The sequence below is a fragment of the Lissotriton helveticus genome, chromosome 11 (genome assembly GCF_964261635.1).
Source record: "Lissotriton helveticus chromosome 11, aLisHel1.1, whole genome shotgun sequence".
Classification (NCBI taxonomy): domain Eukaryota; kingdom Metazoa; phylum Chordata; class Amphibia; order Caudata; family Salamandridae; genus Lissotriton; species Lissotriton helveticus.
In genome coordinates, this window is record NC_136072.1 from 322,031,179 (window position 1) to 322,043,199 (window position 12,021).

General features: G+C 44.8%; 1 protein-coding gene across 1 annotated transcript in view; it reads right to left on the bottom strand.

Annotated features, from left to right (window-relative positions):
• Positions 1 to 12,021, bottom strand: part of SLC25A36 (solute carrier family 25 member 36) — an 866,993-nt gene that overhangs the window by 102,438 nt on the left and 752,534 nt on the right. Inside the window, exon 6 of the mRNA XM_078665634.1 lies at positions 3,001 to 3,290. Within this exon, the coding sequence (XP_078521760.1) occupies positions 3,001 to 3,290 (290 nt within the window). The remainder of the gene's footprint in view (positions 1 to 3,000; positions 3,291 to 12,021) is intronic.

Consider the following 12,021-nt stretch of genomic DNA (forward strand, 5'->3'; position numbering starts at 1 on the left):
AGAGGCTTCGGATCCGGGGACGCAGACCTCGGCAAACCACCTTTAGAAGAATGACGTTGAGACCCATGGCACCACTTCTTATGTTTTCTTTTTGATGTCCTCGAAGTGCTGTTGATGGCGACTCCGAATGAGGTAGAAATCTCTGACTACCTCTTAGCCTTCGCCATGAATTTCACTTTCCTTTCCTTAAAGGCCTTCGGATTCATCTGGCAACATGATGAGCAAGCTTCAAAATCATGGTCCGACGACAAACACCAGAGATAGTCTTCATTCGGGTCAGTGATGGACATCTGACCGCCGCTTTCCCTACATGGTTTAAAGCCTGACTTCTTCGGCGGAGACATCTTCACCAGACAACAAAGTTGCACCTACAAAATAGAAGAAATCTCCCAGAAAATAGAAAGCCTTGAAAACCGTTATGCGTCGACAGTGTGGAAAAAAGGGAACTGAGGTCAGCACACCAATGAGGTCTTCTTATGGCTCCGACGTCAAGCTGGGTTGCTTACAGAGCCATGATATGATGTCCTCATCGACGCTGGAGAGCTATGGAGAAGAGTTTCCGTGGAACGCTGCTCATGGGGTAAATTCAAAAGGTGAAGAATCCACAAAAATATGTATCCATCAGAAGAATGTAATTTAGGGTTTGGCACATGGTGCATACATGGCAGTGGGAATCTAATGCTAAATTTAGAGTACTACAGGTTGAGGCATGGGGCAGGTCATTTTGATCTTGGACTATAAATACTGATATAATCAGGAGAACGTCTCATCGGTGAATAAGGTCTAGAGTGCAGATACTTGGTAGTGTGGCACTGGCAAATGCATTCAAGGCTGACGTGCTCAGAAGGAGAGTGTTAGATGGTGGGAAGGGAATATTTTAATATATTTCTGGGGAATACAAGTCAATGAAATAGCTCTACATGAGGTTGGAAGCAATATAAGTGTATAGTAGGGCTTGGCTGGTCTCAGTTGTGCAAAACGAGCATGTATGTGCGTTCTTTAGATTTTTTATTTAGTTTCAAGTACAGAATGCTCAGTATAATAAGGTAGGGTCATTGGATGATGAGGTCAATTAAATCAAACTTTAAGCTGATTGCTCCTGGGTGGGAGTTGTGTATAAACAGATCAACTGTAGAGGCAATGCTGATCGTGAATCACATTTTAATGCTCAGTCAGTGAAGGGGGAAAAGTGGAGTTATAGATCATGGCAATGTGGAAAAGTCTATGTATGTGGTATTTTTATGGAGTGAACCTAGCCAAACAGCATCGGAGTGCAGAACAGCATCAAAGACCAGCATAAGGTCTACAAGCAACAGGAGAGGTTGCTGGTTTGTGGACAGCTAGTTCATTTTGATGTAGTGCTTTAAAGAGGTGTGTGAATGTTATTCCAGATCCTGGGTACATAGATAGAAAAGGCATGTTGCCTTGTTTTTCATTTTTTACACTTAGTCTGCAGTCTGATGGTGTCCTAGCTGTGGGTGAGCCGAGAACCTCAAGAGATGGTGAGTTCATCTACATAAGTAGGTTGCTAGTGGTGATGACTTTCTAAATAAGGCAGCTTGTTTTGAATATAGTGTCAGCTGGCAAGGGGAGCCAATGGAGTTCCATGAGAATGGAGGTGAAGTGATTATATTTCTCGAGGTCCTAGATAAAATGTGATGTAGCGTGTAGGATGCAGTTAAGTGTGGAGTCTGGGAGGCCAAAGAGTAGGGCATTAGCGTCATCCATATGCCTTGAGGGTGAGGCTGGTGTCCAGGGTGAATCCAAGTGATTTGGCACTCAGTAAAAGTTGAGGTTCAAAACCGTAATGGTCCATATAATTGAGCCAGGCTTGTACAATTTCTTGTTTGGTGTTCTTGTCTAATAACAGGAATTCTGTCTGGGTTGAAGTAAGCTTCAGGTAGGCGCTGAACATCCGGGTCTGGGGGGTGTCCAGCTATTGTTTAAGGTGTTGGATGTCCAGACTTAGGTACAATTTCAAACAGAGTTGTGTATCATCAGCATATTGGCGAATCGTATTCTGTGAGAAGGGCACCAAGCAGCTCCATTCAGACGTTAAAGATGACAGGCAACAATATGGAACCCTAAAGGACTCCATTAGAGGCAGTGTTCCTTTTGGATCAGGTAGTGCCCTTGTAAACAAACTGATGTCGTTAGAATAGTAGGAGGAGAATCATTGAAATATACTGCTGGGGAATCAAGTCAAGACTCCAGGGTACATATAAGGTGGGAAGGTCGACTGTGTTGAAGGCAGCAGAGAGAGTAGCAATACTCAGATGAAAGGATCATCTTTATCTGTTGGTAGGAGGGCTATATCTACAATGTGTACAGTAGCAGTATTTGTGATGTAGCATGACCAGAAGCTGGACTGGTAGTCATGCATGAGATTGTTAGCATCAATATGGATCTTTGAGTTGAACAGTCTGCTTTTTTATTGATCTTGCTGAGGTGAGTGATAGGTTGGTAGTTGGTGAGGCCATCAGGGTCTAGTTCAGGTTTCTACAGAAGTGGGAGGATCTGGCCCGTCGAGCTTCTGGCAAGATTCCTTGAGTGAGGGAGAGATTAAGAATTATGACCACTGCAGGACTCTAAAAGTAACGATAGGTTCAAGAGACGAAGCTAGTGTAGTGTTGTCAATATACTGTCAGATATTCTGTATTTATTTATTTTTTACTGAAGAGGTTGATGGCATTGCACGTTTGGGTGGAGGGAGGAATAGAAAGATTTAGTAGGGGGTTGATGCAGAGCTTGATTGTCTTGAAAAGTGGTGTGTGTAATTTTCGGTACAACTCAAAACATACACTTTCCACAGTTATAGGTTTCCCAAGTATAACACTTTAAGACTATTTTAAGAACGGCATTCAAAATGCAACTGAAATATAGGTGTAATCCCAGCATAGAGAATGCCTACTTGGCTCATCAGAACTTCAACTAACTTCTACAGATAAAACTGGAAACATATTTAGAAAACTTACCCTATTTAAAAAAGAGTGAACTCACCATGTGGATATGCAATGGATGTGGCACAGGTTTTGGAGGTGGCAGCAGCCAGCATCATTCCAACAAAGTCTGATGCTTCCTTCACAGACTCTTCATCACTATCCATAGCAGAGGCAGCTTTCTGTTGCAATAGCCTCCTCTTAATACTTTCATAAATGACAAAATGGATAACTGTCTCCGAGATTCCTGCGTAAGATGCAGACATGCCTCTGTAAAAGCCTTTCAGTCCATCAGCCCTATACACTTTATGGACACATTCAAAAGCGCTCATGCGCTTTTGTCCGCGATTCCTGCGAAGAGAGAAGGAAACAGGACATTTTAAACAGTCATACATTTGGAAGAATTTATGCAATGACTGCCACTGCAGAAGCATTGGCTTAAACAGTTTCTGTATCAAGCACTGGATTCTTTAACCCCTTGTGTGCTCGTGACTGAACCGTTCTGTCACGAGCCTCGGGTAGGCTGTGCTGGTGACGGAACGGTTCCGTCACGACCCGCTCGCCGCGCCTGTGCGGCGCGAATTTCACGCCTGCGCTGAGCGTTCTATTAGGCGGGCGGGGCCGTGACGGAACCGTTCCGTCACAAGCACAGCTCACCCGAGGGCCGTGACAGAGCGGTTCCGTCACGAGTACGGGAGCGCCGCGCGGCCCCCTCCCCCTTCGCACTGCGGCGGAATAGCCGCCGCAGCTAAGGGGTTAAATGAATCTCAACCCCAAGATCGTAAATCTCCCTTGCTTACAACATACACCACCACCCATAACTTCACAGAAACAATGATCTAATCGTCCTCCCTTAATCCCTATTGCCTTTATGCTATACACCTGGCTTTGCTTCGTACAGTACACTACTCTATTGCTGTCTTGCTCTGGGCTATGCAAGCACCACAGGTGAAATATAACATTGTTGCTGGATGGCTCAGTGTTGGTAAATAATGCTGTAGTACAACAGTGAAAGCCACAACCAATCCAAGCAAATCCACTCTGACTGAAATGACTGTCAATCTGAAACAAGCATTTGCAATGAAGGCCCCGCCTTTAGTTAAGCGTAAGCAATTCTGTTTGTAATAAAGTCGCTTTTAGCTTTGCTTTTATTAGTGTTTTTTTAAACGATTATGTACTTACCATGCAAATGTATGTATATGCATGCATGCATTAATATTGGTATTTATATAGATATGCAGGTGTTTCTATATGTTTAAATCTGTTTATATATGTATGTGTATATTACCTACTGGCGGTCACCAGTAGGTATATATAGTTAGGACCTAGTTACCATAGGAAATCCCCAACATTCTATTGGGGATAACTTTGGCGCTGATTGAGGAATCTGTGTGTAATTTTCCTTAAAATTGCCTCGCTCCGCTCCGCTCCTTCCCTGAAAGTTTCGTGGGGATTCGTCAAGCCGGGGCCGAGAAAAAAGGTGGGTCCCAAAACGTGTTTTTCCCATGTTTAATTCCATAGGAAACTTTAGACACGGCTACAGCCCGAACGGCTGAATTGAATTACACCAAACTTGGCAAAATGGTAGGAACTGGTATGGAGATGTGCCTTTGCTATGTTTGGTGAAAATCCCTCCAGTAGTTTTTGCAAAAATTGAATGTGAAATGTAGCCCAATGCAATTTTCCATAGGACCTTTAGACACGGCTACAGCCCGAACGGCTGAATGGAATTCAGTGATGGGCGAGAATGAGTGCCAGTTGGCATTGTTCTTTGGTACTCCGGTCGGCAGGTAGAAAAGGTCCTGGATCTGTGAGTGGAGAATTGTTTCTTGGTCAGTACATAGTTGTGGTTCTTTCTTGGATTGAATGTCGTTTTCTATGGTTCTAGTCTTTTCTAGGAAGAATTTGGCCAGTTCGTCGCAGTTGGGGGTAGCCGGGTTGCTGAGCTCCACTACATTTGCAGAGTTGTGTCGACGTGTTTTTCCCATGTTTAATTCCATAGGAAACTTTAGACACGGCTACAGCCCGAACGGCTGAATTGAATTACACCAAACTTGGCAAAATGGTAGGAACTGGTATGGAGATGTGCCTTTGCTATGTTTGGTGAAAATCCCTCCAGTAGTTTTTGCAAAAATTGAATGTGAAATGTAGCCCAATGCAATTTTCCATAGGACCTTTAGACACGGCTACAGCCCGAACGGCTGAATGGAATTCAGTGATGGGCGAGAATGAGTGCCAGTTGGCATTGTTCTTTGGTACTCCGGTCGGCAGGTAGAAAAGGTCCTGGATCTGTGAGTGGAGAATTGTTTCTTGGTCAGTACATAGTTGTGGTTCTTTCTTGGATTGAATGTCGTTTTCTATGGTTCTAGTCTTTTCTAGGAAGAATTTGGCCAGTTCGTCGCAGTTGGGGGTAGCCGGGTTGCTGAGCTCCACTACATTTGCAGAGTTGTACGATTGTTGTTTTACGATTTCAAACAACTTTTTAGGACCGTTTATGGCTTGGTTCAGCTGAGTTTTGAAGAAGTCTGCTTTAGCTTTTGTGATTTTTCTGTTGTACGTGTTTCTCAGTGCCCTAAGTTGGTGTAGATGATCAGCGGAAGGTGTTGCTTTCCATGCTCGCTCAGCTAGCCTTAATTTGCGTCGGTCTGAGTTAGGATTCTCATTGAACCATGGTTTGGAGATTTTGGTGGAGACATTTATTTCTTGAAGGGCGCTGTGGTATCCAGGATTTCAAGCATAGTGGCGTTGTAGAAATTCGTGAGATCTTGGATGTCGGCCATATCTGCTGATGGTGTCAGGGCGGAATTGCATTGGGACATCAGGGCAGTAGCATCGATATTCCTTATATTCCTTTTCCATTGTTTAGTTTTTGTAGGTTGGTTTCGTTTTTGGAGTTATCTCGCTGTTGATGGAGAAGAGGATACTGTAATGATCAGTCCAGTCACATGGGGAGATAGATTCTAGCAATATGATGTTTCTTTTAGCTATGATCAGGTCTAGAGTCTCCCCCTTGTTATGGGTTGGGCTGTCACAGAATTGCGATAATTCCTGGTCTGCCAGAAAGGATTTGAGGCCGCTTACATCGTGATCGCTGGTATTGCTCCAATGGAGATTGAAATCTCCCAGAAAGATCTGCGGCACTTGTGAGTTGGCATTGACTGTAATGACTTCCATTAGCTCATCGATGAACCTCGGATTGTCACCTGAGGGGTGGTATATTATGTGAAGTTGGCAGAGGATGCCCTTGTCATCCGAGATGTTGGTGCAAAGATATTCACAAGAGGATAAGGAGATGGTGTCTGATTGTTTAACTGTGATGGTGTTTCGATGGATGCAGGCAATCCCCCCTCTGGGTTTCTCTGTTCTATCCCTGCGAAATATATCATGACTAGGGGGTACCAGTAGGTCCAGGATGGGAGCAGAGGAACTCTTTAGCCATGTCTCTGTGAGGATGATGATGTCCAGGTCATTTGCAAGAATTAGGTCATAAATGACCGTAGCATGTTTGTTAGCCGATCTGCAGTTGATTAGAGCACACTTTAATTTGCTAATCGGGTGAGTGACGGTTGATTGAGTTAAATTGACCTTTGTGAGGTTTTCCCTAATTATGGATCTGTGGTTGTGAGTGGGTTCTCTGTGTGGGTTGGGTCGGATGGCTTGGATGGTGCAGTCTATGGACTTGCTATTGCCAGTATGACTTGTGTATGAGGCGAGAAGGTCGTGTAAGTCATTGTCAGATAGACCATCCATAGATCTCATTGGACGATGGGTCATAATGGGAAGGTATTTTACTCTGTGTTATAGTGACTGGATGTGGAGCCATGGATAGGTAACTGCTGGTGTGCTGTCTAGTTTGGTTCGCTGTGTCGCTAGTGGCTTTATTAAAGTTTAGGAGTTCATTAGTGATTGAAGATAGATTTTTCATCTCATCCTTGAGCTGGGATAGGCCTAGGGTTAGCTCGTTGAATCGAGCGGTCCAGTCATGGTTGTGCAAAGCTACGTTAAGCCCTCTCCGCAGCCTTACCTAGGGGTTGGTTTCAACAGGAGGAAGAAAGAAAAATACCTTCACTTTCGAATGGGCATTCTACCAGTACTGCCGCATCTTTCCCCCTGGAAATGACTGCCGGACCAGACAACTTGTCCTTTATGCGACGAAGCCAACAAAAGTGTATTGCACCTTCTGTATATTTGCAGAGAACTACAAGTCGAAAGACGTTAGCTACTGAAGCCTTCCTTTTTAAGTAAGAGAATAGGAACCTGCAGACAAGCATTGTTGGCATGCCTCGGAGATGTTTAGTTAGCATGCCGTTTCGTGCAATTCATGGAAGCAGCAGTGAAGAAACTCTGTCGCCCTTGCATCACCACCCCCTTTTGTACCACTGTCGCCCTTGACCGGCATGCTTCATCACAGCAGCAAAAAGCCCTCTTCTAAGGGCGGACCCTCACAAGGGGATCATCTGGTAACCCGTTTTTGCACTGAAAGCTTGTAACCCTTTACCACTGTACTGCATTACATGCCAACTATGGACAATAGCCAGTATAATGTATGGATGTTTTATAAGAAGTCGTTTTTATGTATTTTACCAAAGGTTTGAATAATAATTTTTGACACGCTTAATCACAGCTAATTCTAGGAATGGGAGTTTATGAAATGTTATTTTTAATCTGTTTAAATTGTGAACCTTGCTGCTATAATTCCTTTATGGATTTGTGCAGGTTTTAATTAACCAGACAATAAATTACTTACAATGGCATAAAAGCAGATCCTACTTTCTACATAGAGCATCCCTGGTGTTACTCTTTGATCTGCATCTTTACAGGCAGGACTATTGGCATCACTCCTGTTGTTCCATATCATTGAAATCTGAACTCCCAACAGATGTACATAGCATTACCCTATTTTCATTCCACCTGCTCCATACCTTTGTCCTTTTATGCGGACACCCCCTCCCCTCATAATCCACTCTCCCGCCTGCATGCACCAGCCCATGTCGTATTCCCAGTCTCTCAATATCATTGCAGTGGTAGCTCTCCACATCCTCGATATATTACGTTTGGCTATTGTGAAACTAAGGGTAACCCACAATTTATCAGCTGCTGAAAGAACAGTAGCTTCCCATATATTTAACAGACACCGCTTAGACGAAATTTCCATGTCACTACCACATATATGCATCATACTTGTTGCCACCTCCTTCTAATAGGGTTGGAGAACAGGGCACTCCCACATTTGGTGAAAAAAGGTACCATCTAACCCGCACACTCTCAGGCACCCCGGTGACTCAGCCCTTCCCATCTTAACTAGAGTTGTAAAAAAGGAATAGTAAATTCGGTGTAGGACTTTCAATTGCACCAAACGTAACCAAGCACGTATTGCCACCTCCCTGGGGGAAGAGTGAGTGAGTGAGTGAGTGGAGACTTGTACCGCGCAACTTAGCCCAAGGGCATTAAGGCGCCAGACAAAGAGTAAATGTCAAAATAACCGGATCCAGGACTACGAGTAGGCATCTTGAAAAAGCCAGGTTTTCAATTCTTTGCGGAAACGCTCCAAAGAGGGTTGTCCCACCAGTTCGGGGGGGGGGGGGAGGGAATTCCAGAACTTAGGTACCAAGGTCGAAAAGGCTTTACCTCCCCATCTGGCTTTTGCAAATCTAGGGACTAAGAGGAGATTTTTGGCTAGAAGACCAAAGGGCTCTCATGGGGAGGTAGGGAAATAGGAGAGACCTAATGCCCTCTGATCCAGAGCCATAAATAACCCTGTGGGCAAGGCAAAGAAGCTTAAAGGAGATCCTGGACTGGACAGGCAGCCAGTGAAGGTTTTTCCTTGCCAAGGAAGCAGAGGAAAGTCTAGTGAGATTGAGGACTATCCTGGCTGCAACGTTCTGAACCATCTGTAGGCAATAAACAAGACTCTTGTTCATACCCACATACAGTGCGTTACAATAGTCCAGTCTTGAGGAAACAAGAGCCATTATGGCCTGCTTCCTAGCATCAGGAGAAAGATCAGATGCAATCTTTATGAGGACTCTGATGATACCACAACAGGTGGACACAGTCCTACTGACCTGCCGGTCAAAGGAGAGAGAGGTATCAATCAGTATCCCCAAGTTCCTGGCAGAAAGGGAAGGAAGAGGGCAGTAACCAAGGGAGTCTGGCCCCCAATCTTTTGACCAAATGTCATGACCACCCCCAAAGATCAGGACCTCCGTCTTCTCTCCGTTGAGTTTTAAGAAGTTCTGGATCATCTAACGGGAAACTGCCTCCATACAAGTTCTAAATTTGAGGGCAGAGTCATTAACAGACTGTGTGAGAGAGACCATGATTTGTGTGTCGCCGGCATACGACAAAACCTCAAAACCATAAGATCTCACTACCCTAGCAAGTGGGGCCACGTAGATATTAAAAAGACATCGCCTCCTGCCACTCATCCTTATCAAGTTGTCCCAAGTCCTTCCCCCACCTCTCTCGGAGTCGAAGCAGAGGGTCTTGGGAGTTATTCAATATTTTACAATAAGTTAAGGAGATGGCATGCTTATGCCTAAAGTTATCGAACAATCTGTCCTCAAAAGGAGCTGCCTTTGGCAGCTCCATCCCCTTTGTTATTACTCTCCCCAGGGCATGTTTGATTTGGTGATACCGGTATAGTTTTGAAGGGGCCAATTGATATTCCCTCCTGAGGTCCTCAAAGGATTTCACTGTTCTGCCTTCCCCAGGTCTTTGACTAGCGAGATACCTATCAAGTCCAATTTCTTAAAGCTGTGGCGTTTAGCCAGCATATCCAGTTACGCGGCTTACCACAGTGGGGTCGCCTGGGTAATTTTACCCCTCCAACCCAGCGCTGCCAATGTGGCATGCCAAAGATGGACCGTCATTGCTGTCGGGTTGGGGCGTGAAAGGCCACAACTCTCTCCGTAGAGCGCTCTAAGATAACCCCCACGGTTGCATTTTTCGACGATCCATTCTACAGGCTGGATCATCGTGGGGAAAATGAACCCAGTGGCTTATCACTGTGGCCAGTGGCCGACCAATATTATTGTTGTTTAGCTGGGAGTGAAATACCCCCATCATACCAGCTAAAAGACAGTTTCATTAATGATAGCCTAGGGGTCCCGCCATCCATATGAGCGTCCGGGTGAGTGCCTCTATCTCCTTAATATAAGTAGGGGGCACTAGAAATGGAGCATTTTGCAATATGGAAAGGAAGCACGGCGGCACCATCATTTTCAACAGTGCTGCCTTCCCTAGCATGGACAGGGGAAGGGCCCTCCACGGTCAGACATCATGTCTCAGTCTCTGTAGCGGAAGTTCCAAATTGCGCTAATGAAAGGTCTGTGGATCCCTAGTTATAAACAGTCCTAGGTAGTGAAATCCCTCATCGACTAAGTTGGCCTTACAATGTCAGGGCAGCCAAAGTCCTGTCCCAGTGAGTATATAAAGCCTAGTCCCAATTTATCTTATAGCCGGAATATTTGCGATAGAGTTCAAAGATGTGTAGTATTCTCTGAAGTGTGGTATACAGACTTGATACATAGAGCAAACTGTTGTCTGTGTAGAGGAAGATCCTGTCCTTCCAATCTTCCATCCATTTAAGAACTCTAATTATGGGATCCCCCCGTATCCAGAACGCCAGGGGCTCCAACACAAGGGTGAATATTAACGGAGAGAGGGGGCAGCCCTGTCTTGTGCCCCTCCACAATTAGAAAGAGGCTGACAGCCTACAATTTACTGCTACTTTAGCCAAGGGATCTTTATATAACAACTGACCCAGGACAGAAATGTCATCCCAAAACCGTATTTCTCCAAAACTACGAACAGGAAAGGCTATTCAATAGTATCAAATGCCATTCCGGCATCTAATGAAACTACCACTGTGTCTTTCTGAATAGTGTTTGCGCCATAAGGATGCCTCAGGTTTAGTGCTGTGTTTCTACTTGGAATTAATCCCGATTGATCTGGGTGTGTCAGCTTATTAATAATCCGGGACACTATGGTGGCTAAGAGTTTGGCCAAAATGTTTACTTCCGCATTAAGTAGCTAAATTGGCCTGTAAGAAGAGCAGAGTTCTGGCGGTTTACCTGGTTTAAGAATGACTACAATTTTAGATAATAGCTGACTGAGTGGCAATGTCCCACCCCAACAACTTTCCTGAAACATTTATTTATAAGGTAAGGGGTGATCTTAGTTGTAGTGAGCTTAGATAATTTAATGGGAAGGCCATTGGGACCCATCGCCTTCCCAGGGTTTAGTGTTGGGATGGCCTGAGAGATTTCCCCTTCCGTGAGGTCTTTCTCTAAAAGGTCTTTATTGGCAGCAGTCAGTCTGGGCATATTAAAGCCATGAAGGAAATCCTGCGTCACCTCCAAGGAGCCCTCCGAGGATGAGGTGTTTAGCGCGGTGTAGTATTTAGCAAATTCATCTGCAATATGTTATCTGTCTCTCACCCGTTCTCCCGCCTCAGTCACTATTTTGAACACCCATCGGGAAGCTATTTCTCTCCTGTCTAACCATGCCAGGTGTTTACTCGCTTTGTCTTCCACTTCGTTTGACGATACTGAGCTGCTCTATAACCCGCACTGGCTGTTTCCTCCACTACTATTTTGTATTCTTTCCATTTGAGCGACAAGCGATATTGAGTATCTGCCTCAGTCTCAAAGGATGGTTCAGTCTCTAAATTCTGAATTTCTTGTTCAAACAAGAGCAACTTTCCTGCTTTTTCTTTCCCGCAATGAGGGAGATACCTTGACCCAGTATCACCATCTTAAACACCTCCCAAAGGACCCTAATAGTTCCATAGATCCCTCATTGTCTCTAAAATAGGTATCAGTTGACTCTTGAATGGGGGCTCTGATATGTGGATTTTTGAAGTACCAGGAGTTTAGGGGGGTATGTGCCCACCCTGCTTTTGCTGTTGACCAAACATCGCTAAAATGAGGGAGTGGTCAGAAATACCTCTCGCTAAGTGATGGATATAATGGAAGATCGGAAGTAATTTCGCCTGGGCAAGTATATAATCTAGCCAAAAGGTAGACCCATGTGCTCCGGAATGAAACGTGTATGGACGGGTTGTGGGGTGTAGAGTCCG